The sequence below is a fragment of the Spinacia oleracea genome, chromosome 2, assembly GCF_020520425.1.
Source record: "Spinacia oleracea cultivar Varoflay chromosome 2, BTI_SOV_V1, whole genome shotgun sequence".
Classification (NCBI taxonomy): domain Eukaryota; kingdom Viridiplantae; phylum Streptophyta; class Magnoliopsida; order Caryophyllales; family Amaranthaceae; genus Spinacia; species Spinacia oleracea.
Window position 1 is genome coordinate 101,421,459 of NC_079488.1, and position 15,894 is coordinate 101,437,352.

The 15,894-nt window shown below is 37.1% G+C and overlaps 1 protein-coding gene across 1 annotated transcript; it reads left to right on the forward strand.

Moving 5' to 3' along the window:
• Positions 1-230: 230 nt before the first annotated feature.
• LOC110803125 (protein transport Sec1a) lies at positions 231-13,779 on the forward strand. Its single transcript, XM_056837526.1, has 21 exons — positions 231-468; positions 1,390-1,442; positions 2,439-2,520; positions 3,744-3,822; positions 4,856-4,906; positions 5,001-5,097; positions 5,181-5,213; positions 5,675-5,803; positions 6,920-7,102; positions 7,182-7,265; positions 7,357-7,455; positions 7,543-7,619; positions 8,997-9,093; positions 9,571-9,696; positions 9,790-9,885; positions 10,542-10,661; positions 10,764-10,844; positions 11,706-11,917; positions 12,035-12,125; positions 12,219-12,308; positions 13,324-13,779. Exons 1-21 carry the CDS (start codon positions 396-398, stop codon positions 13,375-13,377), a joined length of 2,007 nt encoding a protein of 668 aa, XP_056693504.1. The 5' UTR covers positions 231-395; the 3' UTR covers positions 13,378-13,779.
• Positions 13,780-15,894: the final 2,115 nt, after the last annotated feature.

Here is a 15,894-nt window from a genome sequence, read left to right on the forward strand (position 1 = left end):
ATTATGAAACGAACTAAAACGAAAAGTGTAAAAATTATTTTGAAACGGTGTACGAACTAAATTAGGTTCCATCATCCCTAATTTTCGAATGAATTATTGACAAGCCTTCTTTGTAAATAATACCCATTGGACTAAGCCCAAATTAAAATTTGGGTCAACAATTTGAAAATAGAGAAGAAGGAAAGAGGAGTAGAGAAAAACTGCTCAACACGTCCTCAAGTCCCCAACGACTAAACGAAGAAAAAAGAAAGACAAAAATAACTACCTCTCCGACACCCCGCCTTATTTCTCGTCTCTCCTCATTTCCCTGCCTTTTCTCTCTCCGGATTCAATCCGCCATTGTTATCCATTCTTCTCCAACACAACACAACACTTTTCTTCAATTATTCTCAACAATGTCAGCGTCGGAATCTGCTTCCGCCTCCGGCCGCGGAGATTATAAGAATTTCCGTATGACTAGCCGTGACCGTGCGTTTTCTCTCTCCTACTCTTCTCAATTATTCTAGTTTTGGTTTTTTTGTTGTGAAGAATTGATTGTTTTAACTCAATTTCGGCTAGTTTCGAGGTTGATCGTTCAATTATTCAGCATTTTGGTAGATACAATTTGAATTTTCACGAGAAATTATGTGTAACATTGTTTAATTTTTTTATTTTTCTTGTGAATTTGCTTCAATTTGTTTTCGATTTGTGACCTAGATAGGAAATTCAGTTGGCCAACGTTTTTCTCTGTTGTAATTGTTGTGAAGCTGAACCTGTTTATGTTCAAAAATGATGAGTGCCTATATAAATCGTAAATTTTGTCAAATCATATTGTACACGTGGTTGCACCAGCGTAGCTAAAGAGCCAAGGTAGTGTACGCTTCAGGCGCCATATCAATGCCCATGTACGCTCAGTTCATGTGCGTATGGCATGTATGATGCATGCACTCATAATATATGTACACATGGGTGTAACAATATAAATGTTGAGAGTCATACGATATTTTATTGCTCCTAATTTTATTTCTCGCTTATGGTCTTTGTAGAATGTTACTTAGAATTATCTTCTTATCATTTTGCACATGAAAGTTAGATGTTTGATTAGGAAATAGCTGGTTTGTGGTACTGTCACATGAAGTATTTAAGGAAAATTGACAAGAAAACACCTCCAAGTCTTCAAGTGTTCAATATTGCCTCAAGTCCTTCACCTTAATCTGTAAAATATTTCCTAACTTTATGTTAAGTTTTTTGTTAGAATTTGACCTCCAATGTCATAGTGACACTATGAAAATTGAACTTTTAAAGGGTTAAGTGAAATATGCTATTAACGCATCATGCTCGATCAATTGGTTGGAGAGCATTCTTCTCTGTTAGGTGTAAGTGAATGACTCATACATTGGTTGATTTCAGGTTTGTTATATGAGATGCTCCAATCAACTTCAAGTGAATCAAAATCATGGAAGGTTTGTTTTATCCATCTGACTCAAAATTTTCTTTTGTCTATATGTTATACATTTTATTGTTACATAGTTACATGTAATTTCAATATGGATTATGGCAAGGGGGTAAACCGTAAAGTTGCCTGTTTTTCTTAGCTTCTTCCAAAGTCATCTATTAAGAAGACACCAAGGGCTTGTCACTCATGTATGAAAAGGGAAAGGAGAGAGCTAAGAACAATAAACCATGACGTCTGCTGCCGATCATATATTCTTCTGTAATGTTCTATTAGTAGGCTGTATATGCTAGTCTTGCCAATCATATCCTCGTCTTTGTTTCTTGTTAAGACAGAAGGAAATACTTCTAGACTCTAGTTGATTGTTTAACCTGCTGTTTTTACATTTAGCAATAGCTACACATTAGTGGTAAATTATAAAATGCTATCATACATTGAAGAGTATCAGAAGTTGACGAGTTGCAATCAAGGAAAGTAACTGTTCATAAATTGATTTGACCGTCATTGCAAATTTAATCAGTTCTGTTTCCTGTACTTAGAGATGACAGAGGATCTTACTTTTTTACAAGCAGTATATCTTAGTATGTTTGTCCTTATTACTCCCTCAGCCCTGAATTAATAGTGCAAATCATCCTTTTGTGTATAAGGTTGTTTCATATCCATTTGTATATGGAGTAGTTAATATTACAAAGATCATATGTCGAGAGACTTCTTTTAAAGAAAATAGTTGAATGAGAGCAATGTTGTATGTTTTAGATCAACATAAATCATGGATTATTGTTACAAGTCAAAATTAGAAACTTTCACTTTTCATTTGAGATAGCCTATTGAAGACAGGGGAGCACTATTTCTTACAGTTGATCTGAAAATCAACATGTATTGTCAAATTGTGTAATAATTGATTCCCTTGTTATCCATGATGCTTCTTTCTCATATAGTTTTGAATTGCATGTCACAATATATGAAGTGTATGTTTGAATTCAGATGTTTTCTTCTTTCTTTTTAGGTACTGATTATGGACAAAGTCACTGTCAAAGTTATGTCCTCATCATGCAAGATGGCAGATATCACGGATCAGGGGATTTCATGTGAGCTTCTTTGGCTTTACTGCATATCTTTTCAGAGCCAAATGCAATTATGTTTTCCAAAAATTTTGAGCACTTAAATGGACACTATATGTTTTTTTCAATGTGCATATGAATAGAGTTTGTGGTTCTTAAACATTTTCATCTCAGGTTCAATCTATCAGTCACCAGGTCTTTTTTTTTTCTTTACTTAATTCACTGACTATGAGTTGAGCATCTGTAGGTGACAATTGTTGACTGTCAGAATTTAGATTGATTTCAGTCAATGTCTGCCTTTACTCTGAGTCTTTTAACACGTTCATTTGGAAGATCAGGTACTGTCAATCCTGGTTCAAAAGATTTGTTGAGCTAGTGAGTAGTGACTTAAGGATAATAGAAGGCTAACTGCTGTATTACTATTAAAATAATGCGTAGGAGTGAGCATAACCACATAAGTCTTGCCTATTCTTCAAGCTAAGTCAGCAGTATATAATATATATTTCCCTTAGTCATTCTATCTGTTTTAACAAAAGTCCTCCAACTCGTTTAGATCACAAGCCTTTCCATGGTTATTGGGGACTTATCTTGATGTTTGGATGCTGTCAAGAATGAAAGTAAGAAGACTATCCCCAATAAAGAAATGTTTTGTTCTTTTGATTTTGGATTTCTCACTAGTTCATAAAGATTCTGTTTGATAACACAACCACATATATGCATTAACATATTGTCTCTTTTATACTGTACCTTAAAACATCTTCTCCTCTACTCTTAGGGCTCATTTAGTACCATCAATTGATGGGATGCTAATGAGTTAAAGTATATTTGTAATCTCCTTTATGAATGTGATATTAATCAATTCCCATTACCAACCTTTTGTTTTTCTCCATGGATACTATTACCCATAATTTTTGCTGCACTAATTAGTATTAATGAAATCAGTGAAAAAATATACACTCTCTACACTAGAGAAGCATCATTGTATTTCTTAGGACATTCAAGTGGGACGTTCTAAGTAAAACTTCACACAAATTATCCATCATTCCCTTAATTCATGATCTCAAACTCATGAAGTACGGGGGTCAGTGTTTCATTATCATGCATTTCTCTCATAATATGGGCCTTCTGGGGCAAATTATTGTACAAATATGCATGATACCTAGCCATTATTTTCATCTTAAGTTGTGTCTGTGAGTTCACCTTACTGCGGTTTTTCTTGATCTAATGAGTAATGACTGTTTTGTCTGCAGTGGTTGAAGATCTTTTCAGGAGAAGGCAACCTTTGCCCTCTCTGGATGCTATTTATTTCATTCAGCCAACAAAGGAGAAGTAAGTTCTTCCCCATTCATTTCTGGCAAACTGGCATTCATAACAGATAAATATGAAAGCTGTCTGGCATAGCTTACAGATCACACTATCAAAAGCCTCCTCCCTCCCCCTCCTCATAATAAAACAAGAAAACATGGTGATTGAAATATGATTTTCTACCTGCAACAGTAAACACTTTTGTAATTAGGTCTATCCCGTTGCTAGGCCACTTCTTGATTTTTGTCTCTCTTGAAGTATAATTAATTAAAATCTGTCAGAAATTTTGTGGAATTGAAAAAGAATTCTGAGTGTTCTCCTGTTAGGCTGCATGAAATGGCCTTTGCCGAGGTAATTTAACAATGAAATCTTGGAAAATTTCCTAAAGAAGAAGCTCTCAGAACTGGTTTTTGGGGATTTTCTGGTGAAGGAACAGCTTGCCCCAAAAAAACAACTTTTGCAATGCATTGTGATTTTCCTAATGCATTTTTCATGCTTGGTTTTCATTTTGTTTTCTTATCTAGAAAGCAACACATGTTGATCCAGGACTCCATGAACCGTAAAGAACTAAAAGGAGTTCATATATCCGTTCCTAGATATCTAGAACTTGGAGGAGGGCTCCATCCAAAACCTTGACCTTTTCGTGGGAGACCTGTCTTGTGAAACTTTGGGAAAGAAGGATAAAGGAAGTTGGTTGCCTATATGCAGAATTGAACTCCTTAGGAAATATGATGCATAAGTGAGATGAGAGGCGTGTACTAATTTTTGAAGGCAAAGTTGCCTATTTTCAGAAAATTAGGCTTCTATAGTTGACTAGTGCAGAGGCTAAGAATTTCATTGAGACATTAATGAGGTGGGCAAAAGGTCTAATGAGGGATATCTTTAAACTGATTAAATTCTGTTAATTGTCACGTAGACATTAATTGTACCATTTCATGCTTCACTCTCCCTTCAACCCTTCCAACTATCCAAAAGAATCTTTGGGTAATCAGAACTCTAGCTGCTGCCTCATAAGGTGTTTGCCAATGTCTAAATCGTTTCTCTTTCTTTTTTGCAGCATAGTCATGTTCTTGTCTGACATGTCAGGAAGAGAACCTCTGTACAAAAAGTATGTGAAGATTTCCATTATGCCTTAACTCAGCTTGTTGAAATTCATTTGCTGTATGTTTGCCTTAAACTTCTTTTTTGTTTCCGGTTCCCAGAGCATTTGTCTTTTTCTGCCAACCTGTTCCGAAGGAACTAGTTAATCACATCAAGAGCGATATGAGTGTGGTACCCCGTATAGGTGCTTTAAGAGAGGTAATTGCATTTCTTCAGTTATTAATTTAAACAATAAGAATGTCATTCATTAATGGTCATCTTCTTCTTCGTTCACGTTGCAGATGAATTTGGAATTCTTCCCGGTGGATAGTCAGGTTTATGCACATTTTTTTTATGCTGTAGTACTCCAAAACTGTAGTTATCTTTCCATACTCATATATGACAGACACTTGAAACTTCAAATGGTTAAGGGTGCTTGGGTGTGTTTTCTGAAATATATAAGAAAACGGAAAAAGCTTTATGTGTACTATGTGAGATACCTCTAACGAGCTTGACATGTGTTAATTATTGGATATCAGAGACCTGTGTTAGTGAATGCTAATTAAATGCTTAGTTGACAATCAATTAATCACAGATGGGGGGATGTTCTATGGATGACATTAAAATTGTATTTGTACTGTCTGCCTTCTTTTCAATTCATTCATCTAACTCTGACTTAGCTCAATATTGCCATGTCTTCTGACCTCAAGTCAACACATCATTTACTATCCTTTGTAATGTTGTGATGTTGTCAGCAGAGACATTTATTTTGTTTACCCTGATGCTATTGATACAGGTGTTTGTTACTGAAAATGACTCTGCTTTGGAAGATTTTGTTGGAGAGAATTCGCAAAATGCTCGGAAATTTGATGCTTGTATGAATACGTTAGCAATTCGGATTGCTACTGCCTTTGCTTCATTAAAGGTACACTTTAACTGGATATGCCACATGCCTCTATGCAATCCTCTCAAAGTTAAATGATATCATCGGAAGCTTTGATCCAGCTCTTAAATAGTAATCCACTATTTTAAGTATTTTAAGATCCTGATTTCTATGACTTTCAGGTTTTCATTTGGGTTATTAAACCGCATCTCCTTGTCCTGTATCTTCTATTTCATGTATATCCTTGTTTACAAGCAGAGTATGTGTTTTCTATAAGATTTCCATATCCTTGATAAATATGTCAATCTGATTTTATGTGTTAGTCGAGCCTTTATTCCTTTAAGAGTTAATCACAATGTCTTAGTTTATCAGCCGATACTAGCTTGATAGTCTCTTGTTCAGTTTTTCATTTTTCCCGGGTGATGATTGACAAACTAGTAAAGCTCCGACCAAACATGATGTGTTGACAGGCAGATTCATGTTTTCACAAGTTATACTGAGCTTTGTGTCTAGAAACTTCTTGGAAGTGAATTATCGAGATATTAGAGAGGCACTGAGATAACTGACTAACAATATGCACTTCTGTTATTCATACACACTAGTGGTACCAATGTCGACATACAGATACCTCCAGGTAAGGATACTTTAGTGTGATCCTTGCAAAATAATAGGAAAACAGAAACAAAATCCCATATGCATGTTGGATACTTCCCGAGTTTGACCCTTGAGTCCGAGCAATGTAGGTACTTACTACTCCGTACAAGAAAAGGATGAAGCATCGAATATATTCTTCAAAAGAATACTTAAGAGAAGGAAATGTACCATTTACTCTGTATTTATCACACCTACAAAAGTTTTCTCCTAGTGTTTCAAGTCCTAATACACTGAAATTTGGCAATATATATATATATTCTGGTTGAATGAGTGGTATAAAATGTGTACTCTTTATAATTTGTTGTTGTGGAGAATAATTTTAGTGACCTCCATTTTTACTCTAAAGCATCATTTATCATATCTCATGTAATCAACAACTCCTGTGCAGTCAGCTTCTCTGTATATAACTTCTCATCATGTTATGGAATCAGATTCAGTATCTATGATTATTTATTGATTGACATATTACAGTTAGGATGATAACTTGTATTTTTTTCTTTACAGGAGCTCCCCTATGTGCGGTTTCAAACTGCAAAGGATCCTGATACAGCGTCCTCTCATGAGTTAATTCCCTCAAAGCTGGCTTCAGCAGTTTGGGACCGTCTTAAGTTATATAAATCCACAATTCCTAATTATCCCCAAAAGGAAACATGCGAGTTTCTTATCCTGGACAGATCTGTTGATCAGGTTAAGAGAACTCTCACCAAACATGGCTTCATGCTCTAATACTTTGTTGTAAATAATCACTTGAAATTTTATTTTTCAGATTGCTCCAGTGATACATGAATGGACTTATGATGCCATGTGTCACGACTTACTGGAAATGGATGGGAACAAATTGATACTTGAGGTTTGTCTTTCAACTATTACCTTACATCTGTTTTAATTTATGTGTTTTTCTGCAAGTTTCTCGCTGAAACTTAAATTGTGCTTCATCATAGGTCACTAATAAAGCAACCGGTCAGCCTGAGAAAAAAGAAGTCCTTCTGGAAGACAGTGATCCTGTATGGTTAGAGATTCGTCATTTACATATTGCGGAAGTATGTTTCCTGGACTTATATTTTATTCACCAAATTTAAGTTCTAAGCCTCATAACATTTAATCAACCATGTGGTACGATATTCCAGGCTAGTGAACGGTTGCACGAGAAAATGACTAACTTCGCATCGAAGAACAAAGCTGCTGCATTGAGTCAAGCCTCAAGGTATTTTAAGTACACTTGATTCTCCTGGAATATTCTCTAACATCTTCTCCTGGAATATCTGTTGTTGGAGAAAACCTTCAATGCATTATGATACTTTGTGTAATTTACTATCTATTTTGGTGTTATATTGCTACAAGTGAAAAATGGAGTATCATCGGGACAAGGGGAAGTTTATTTGAACCTCTTAGAGGATGTCTAATATTCTTTTTATGTTGAAAGGTTTTTGTTCCGCAAATTATTGTCTATTGGTTAGAAATGCTTTCACCACATCGAATTGCTTGAATGAATTAACTTATTTAGTTATTTTGGTTCCAGATATACCTATCATTTGAGAAAAACTGGATCAAATCATCCTCGTATCATTCGTTACTATTGATAAAAAAAATTCTTTGTACAATGTTGGAATCCGAAGACAATCAAAGAAAGAGAAATTTGATTTTCAGTGATCATTCTTTTGGATATAGGGTTTTAGTCTTTTTTTTCTTCTTTTTCCTGAGCTCCAGTTCTTTAGAATTGTGTGGAATGCCAGGAAAAATAAGAGAATAATAACCCCAGTGAATTCCTGATGCTAGAAGGGTTTATGGTATGGAGGTCATGGTGTTAGCAACCTTCTACTTCTGACAGTTTAAGCTGTTTTGAAATACCACTGAGAAAACATTTTGAAAAAAAAAGGGAAAGTAGTACAAGGGGTAGAAGAGGCAGTAATCTCTATACAGAGTTCTTAAGTTTAGACACCTTCCTTTATTAAATGGATAACTGGACAATTCTGCATCATATTATCATCACAACCTAGTGATTATACTTTCACTACCTGCTGCTCACTGAATTATTTTCCCATGTGATTGTTTTGCAATCTGTTAATGGATATGTCTTTGATGCATGTAGTTTCTTTGGATTTGTGTTTTTTTTTAGTAGCTTATGTTTTTGGTTAAAGACTTCTTCCTTTCCGAAATCTAATATTTATGTATTTCCATGTTGGTGATAAGAAAGCACATTCTCATTTTCCACAAGTGATTCCTGTTAAATAAACTTTTTGGTTGATTGGCTAAGCTTTCATCCAAATATTCACCAAAATACGTGGAAAGGAAATTAAGGAGAAATAAATATTATATACATTCCTATGTTTTACTCGAATGCCCAAAACATGCATCTTGGCTCAACTACTGCATTGCTTGCGATAGTCTCGACTGAGACACTACACCACTTTCTCATTGTGTTTGTCCTTTTCTTGGTGCTACTTAGTTGCTCCACATTAGGTCATGTAGACTGAGGTTAGATAAATTTTTGGTCTTTTCTTTCAAGATTGCGAGTTAAATTTGAACAAGTCAGTGCTGTTGTATTTCATCAACAATTCACATAGATTTTGACTCCATGTAGAGATGGAGCAGAGCTTTCTACACGAGATTTGCAAAAGATGGTTCAAGCTTTGCCACAATACACCGAACAAATGGAAAAACTTTCACTGCATGTGGAGGTACACTTTTTTTTTGGTTAAACTTATGTACTCTCTTGAAATTTGATTACTTCAAAGTTTAAATCACCGATTACAGAAATGATAACTACCTCATCAATGTGACAATAGACCTCTTTAGTCAAGATGCAAGTTAAAGGCAATGATTTGGTTCATATCGGGAAGTTGTAGTAGTCTTAGAAGAGGCAATCAAGGACTTACTGGAGCTTAAGCTATTTCAACGCAGCCATTAATTATTCCATAACAAATATAGGATTCAACATTTTATTGTTTGTGGGTTGTGCTTCCCTTCCACTCAACCAGTCACAAATGAAAATTTATACTTGTTGCAAGAATTAAGATCCTTCTTAGTCTTGGAAAAAAATTCCAGTAGATCAAACTGATTGATATCATATAGATACAACCGGAGAACTCTTGGTTTTATTGCATAATGATTTAGTGGAGTTCGTGGGTTCAATGTTGCTGTCTTTTGCAATGCAGATTGCTGGAAAAATTAACAAAATTATCAGAGATATGGGGCTTCGAGAACTTGGGCAGCTGGAACAGGATATAGTATTTGGGGATGCAGGAACAAAGGAGATCATTACCTTCTTAAGGGCACATCAGGTATTTATATGCACCGGACTTGAATTTGATTATTAAAGGAGCTCTAGTTCCTGTATGACCTTTGTTTTATTTATTGAATTCCCATATATCCAGGATGCATCTGCTGATAATAAATTGCGATTGCTGATGATTTATGCCAGTGTGCACCCTGATAAGTTTGAAGGAGACAAGGCCTCAAAAATAATGCAGGTATGAGGAGATCTCCAATTGCAACATATTAGTTGCTTCCTACTCTTAAATCTTTTTCAAACATGGACTTGAATGTGATCTTCTGGTCTGCTAAGTTGAATGGAGTTGATTGTTCCTACCCAGCCTTCGGGTCTTATCATCACATGTGAATTATGATCACCTGAATGATTATGCTTCAAAACATCAACAACTAGTTACTCCTTAGAATGGTTTTTATTTTAGTTGCAATGGAACATCTTTAGAGAAAAGCATGCCTTCTCGTCTGTTCTCTACTTCACATTGCACACATTAACTGTTGCATGTTTAGTTAACAATTATGTGCGTGGAATTATGTTTTGATGAAGTTGACCAGGAAATATTTTAGTCAGATATTTTATGTTTCGTCCACCTTATGTTATGCAACCCATAATTTCATTTTCCGAAAGAATTGAGAGTTAGTAATTCACGTTTATGATTTTAGGCATGCTTTTTTCATGCTGTATGTTTTGAAGATGTATTGATGACAATTTCTAATGAGGATCCCTTTGTGTTTCTTCTTTAGAGTTGTATGTATAACTTATAAATGTTGGATGAACTCTTTCAAGTCACAAGGAACTATTCACTTTAAAAGAGAAAACTAGCAGTGATGCAAAAACTCATAGTTTGCTTCCTTGCAGTTAGCCAAATTGTCGGCAGAGGATATGAAGGCTGTTAAAACTATGAGATTGCTTGCTGGATCATCAATTTCTAAGAAGAAACCAAGTGGGAGTTTCTCTCTAACATTTGATGGTCAAAGGGTAATACGAATAGGCTGGATTTTCAAGAAAATCTCAGTGACTTGTTTAGGTTCCATCATATGTGCTAACTGTTCTTTGTTTACCTGATCTATCCATTGCCAGAAGAAAATTGCTGCTAGAAAAGATAAAACCAATTACGAAGAGGAAAGTTGGGCATTATCCAAATTTTATCCTATGCTAGAGGTAAATATCCTCCCAAATTACACTCTTTTATTTAGAAAGAGATTACTTACCGATTTGGCCCATCTACATTGTGCATCCTATCGCGCTTTCTTTTCTATCAAGCAACTTGAATTTGCCATTTTTGTTACCTTCTTGAGAGTAAATGAATAGAAGTATGTTAGATGCTCCGTATGTTTTTTATCGACCCCGTCTAAGTACCACTTAATTACCTTGTTCACAGTAAACGAATAGCAGTATGTCGAATCAATTTTACTTAGCATCACTCTTGGGAGAACAATCAAGTCCTTCTCTCTATTTTCCCTTAAATCATATAGTTCTGGTAATTAAAGACTTTAGAGTTGAGCATGTCCTATAGCTCACTTATCTGTTACTAGTAGTTTATAAAGATCAAAGTTTGGTTTTGACTATTTGAGGTAATCCAACCTTAATCAGCGAATAGCATGAAAATTCACTAAGATATTGAGTTTTACTCGTGATGCTTTTGAATTTCCCTCTATGCAAAGCATTACTGCTCTTTGGTCTGTTGTAATTCATGTAAGCTATATTACTGGAACAGTAAAACTCTTCGTAAGTACAGATATATGTGATGGTCTTCAATATTTAGACATGGATATGGACACAACAGTTCAATTGGGGACCAAAAACTTGATTTTGTTAATGTCACATGGCTAAGTAGGCAGATGAGTACCCAAGTTCAATACTTGTATTCGAGTCCAAGTACTGTAAGAATCTTCATCATAGTCTTGAACTAAGAAGCAATCTATGAGTAGAGAGATACAAGAGTTTAGAGAGATACAAGAGTTCTTTTCCTTTTTTCCAGGAACCTATAGATGTATTAAGAAAGATTTGATGATTTTCCAGGAACTCATAGAAAATGTGAACAAAGGTGAGTTGTCAAAGAATGATTATCAATACATCAATGAACCAACTCCAGTCAACAGAGAACACATTCGAAGTCAGAGCACTTCTCTCAGCTCAACAACAACAACAACGGCAACTGGTCCACCACGTTCAATGAGATCAAGAAGAACAGCAACATGGGCTCGCCCTCATAGTTCTGAAGACGGAAGCAGGTAAAGTAGCTCTCATAATTCCACAAGCTGTTTTTTCAGCTTAAGGGCACGAGGGATAAGCAGTCAGCTTTTATCGATTGTCATCTTAGTTTCTGTTAACTTTGATGTGCTTTTCAGTGACTCAGTATTGAGAAATTCACCCAATGATTTTAAGATGATGGGTTCACGCATTTTCATATTTATCTTTGGTGGAGCTACTAGATCTGAGGTAAATTACTTGGCTTCTAGTTTTTGGTTCACTGTAGCCTTTGGACTCTATCAATTCATTACCTTAAGATCCTGATATCACTTTTTTTCTCAGATACGAACTTGTTACAAGCTCACTAACAAACTTAGGAGGGAAATTATACTTGGTGCAACATGTATAGATGATCCTACACAGTATATTACGGTACAGTTCCATAGCATCTCTCTTGTGTACTAAGCATAATGCTTCATGTAAATTAAGAAGTATCTGTTGTTATTATTCCTTAACTCCTGCATTTCGAGTTCTTTGATGGCTAGGTTGCTATCTCGTGATCAATAACGTTAATGAAACGTAATTTTACTGCTTGTCTTCCCTTCCCCCATTTGTTTCTCAGTCTCTCACCAAGAACAACCAATGTGAAACCTACCTCGTGCAAGACCCTTTAAGCAAGGTTTTTTTTTTTAAAAAAAAATTATGTATTAGAGCTTTTATTCAAGTACTTCTGAATAAATTTTTGAAAGTTTCCTTTCCCAAGTTTGTGGTTTGAGGTTCCTGCTGTTTAGTCTCTTCTGCTTGTGTTGCTAAAGGATCTGGCTGGATGTGGGGGGCATAATGTAGTTTTCATACTTAGTATTTCGTTGTTTCCAACATGTAAACCTCCAATTCAAAGCTTCATGTTATCCTTGTATCTTCCTAGTTAATACTCTCTCCATCTGGTATCATTGTGGAATGCCTGTAAAAAAGTAACCTTTACTTCGCCCCTATGAAGTGAATTATGGGGAGTGTGTGTTATTTTGGGAGATGGGAATAGTCCACCTAAATGGAAAAAGTCTGCCTTCACTTGGTTTGGACAGCGCAACAACTATGTGCCTTTTACTCAACCTTATTTTCAGTTTTATCAGTGCTTAACCACTATTGCACGAGCCCACGTGAGAAGAGATTGATCGCATATAACTATATAAGTATGGCGGGGTTCCATCCTAAAACTAATTGGTGATAGGTGGAGTTTGGAGTAGCCCACCAATTTTATATGTTAGTAATCTCTCTCTGTCTTCCATGTGGGACAATTAGTCCCAACTCACATGTGGGTTAATCTTCTCAACACTTGTTAGTGATCTGCGAATTATAACAACCCAACAAGAGTTAACATCCTGCTTCTCTAGAGCTCTATTTCAGATGTTTTCTCTGTTTACTCATATTTTTTATTTTCTTTCTGCAGAAACTCAAGCAATTCTCAGGAAAAGGTCTCTCTCTAGAAGGACTTCGAATTTGAGCATCTTCTTCCTTCAGCAGCTATAAGAGGAGAAACGGAGATGCTTCTAACTGATCATCAATATATTTTAGCTTTTTTGTTCTCATTTTTCCTACAGGAACTTTAAAAAACGGGAGTTCAATACAGCAGAATAGCAGCAGCATCAAGACTGCTTCATAGAGGCTAATTATCAGATTAGCGCAGATAGAGAGATTAAGGATGTTAATTCTTCTCAAGACTTTGTTCCATTTGAGTGAAAGTACAACATACCAGTAATGCGAAAACATTTCATTCTACACTAACACTCGTTGTAACTCTTGTAAGGATATAGGAGGCAAGTTATTAGAAAATATGTGTTGTAATTTGTAAAACAGTATAACATCAGCAATATATATATCTGGGCTACTAAAATTAAGAGCGCCAGACCTTTCCCATTTAAGTACAGGTATTATACTCCTGCAAGATAAAATCATACTTCAGCTAAGTTAAATATGGAGACAAGCAGTAGTACAAACTTATTAAAAGAAACGAAGACAAACCGAACTTAAACCAAGGCACTCAGAAATTCACTGACTAAGAACTTGACGATGTTGAAGTTTATTACAACAAGTAAGTTAAGTTCAACACATTAATATTCCTAGAAGTGGAATTTTACCGTCCTCAGATAGGGCAATGTTAATTCTCCTCATCAAAAAGTACAAAACACCAGTATTTTACCTGGTATCGAGTACTGATAGTTGCTGTTTGGGCTCCCAATTGATTCTCAATTGGGCCACTAAGTCCAAAGCCCAATGGCTCTAAACAAACAGCATCAAACTTACCAATGGCTAATCAGCCATCCATCAAGGCCCAAGGCCCAATAGCAATAAATGACCTATGGGCATTTATTATGCAAACACTATAAATAGGCCGCCAAGGCTCACACCTCAAGGTACGTCCAATTAATCGCCTTAAGACTACTCTTCTAGAGAACTTCTCTCTAGAATCCGAGCATCATTCTTACTTAGGCATCGGAGGGGTTTTCCTCGGAAACACCCCCGAGGCTAGTGACTTTGCTCTTGTGCAGGTGAATTCGGACTCTACTCATTCAAGCAAGATCTTCAACACATACAAAGGGGCCTTCATTCGAAGCCCATTGTTTCCATCTTTACAACACCGGAACAATTTGGCGCCGTCTGTGGGGAAGAACACTTCAAAGCCTTTTGAAAGACATTAACCACCTCTTTCTGCAACATGGTTAATGATGTTATCAACAACGATGATGACGATATGATAGTGCGGTCAGATTCGGAATCTGACGAAGAGGAGCACCCTCAATCGATGGCGAGGTCACAGCCAAGCAGAGCTACGACCGCCACAAACGCAGGACCTCCGATTCCAACTAGGGAAGAGCTCACTGCGGCCATGACCATCATGCAAAACTTCCTCTTCAATGAGAAGCAGCAGGGATTGGCAAAAGACCGCAGAGAGGAGAGGAGGACCAGGCGAAGGCTGAACGAGCAGCCCAGTGTAGAAGTGTCCAGGCCCGAAAGAGAGCTCCTCCCCTTGACAGGAACACACCTGACGTCGAGATGGATGGAAAGCACGTGGGACACCCAAAAAAGGGCACAACAACAACCAGATTGGTTTGCAAAACCATCGCCTACTCCAACAGCTCTCCAAAGCGAATCGACTACTCGTAACACCCGGATCCGAAGCTCGGTGCTCAGCAGGTTGAGGCCATCGGTCCACTCAAGGTTAAGACCCTCGATCCATACGAGACTCGGGGTAGGCGAATCAAGCAGATCTGGCGAACGACCCGAGGTCAGTAGCCGAGAAAGAAGAAGAGACAGGAGGCATGACGAGCTGATCAGGGAAGAGATACCAAAGGTAAGACTGCCAGCACACCTGACGTATAGCGGAATCACGGATCCAAGGGATCATGTCATCTCCTACGAGCAGCAAATGTTCTTGAGTCCCTACTCCGAAGCATGTTGGTGTAAATATTTCCCAACCACGCTAACCGGAGTGGCGGGAGAATGGTTTAGATCGCTGCCGAAGGGATCGATCAAAAGCTGGAAGAAGCTGAAAAAGAGATTCTGCACACAGTTCGTGAGCAACAATCGCCCCGAGCGAACCACGGAAGAACTGACCTCGATCCAACAAGAAAAAGACGAAAGTCTAAGAGAGTTCATGGCCAGATTCATGAAGGAATCAACAAACATACCAAACTTACAACCAGATGTGGCCATCTTCGCCTTGAAACACGCGCTCCAGGAAGGGAAATTCCGTGATAAGCTCTCGATGAAAAACCCCTCCAAAATAGCCGACGTGCTCCAAATGGCTGATGCGTTCATCAGAACCGAAGAGTTCAACAAAGCCGCTGCAAGATTGAAAGGATCGTCGGATCCGAGAGAAACAAAGAATACCCAGAGCAAGCCCGAGGGCGGCTCAAGGAAAGGGAAGGAGAAAGTAGGAGCTAGAGAGATGAGCCCGAAGAAAGACGGAAGAAGGGGTGAACTTCAACCCAGATACACTAACTACACTCCACTGACTCTG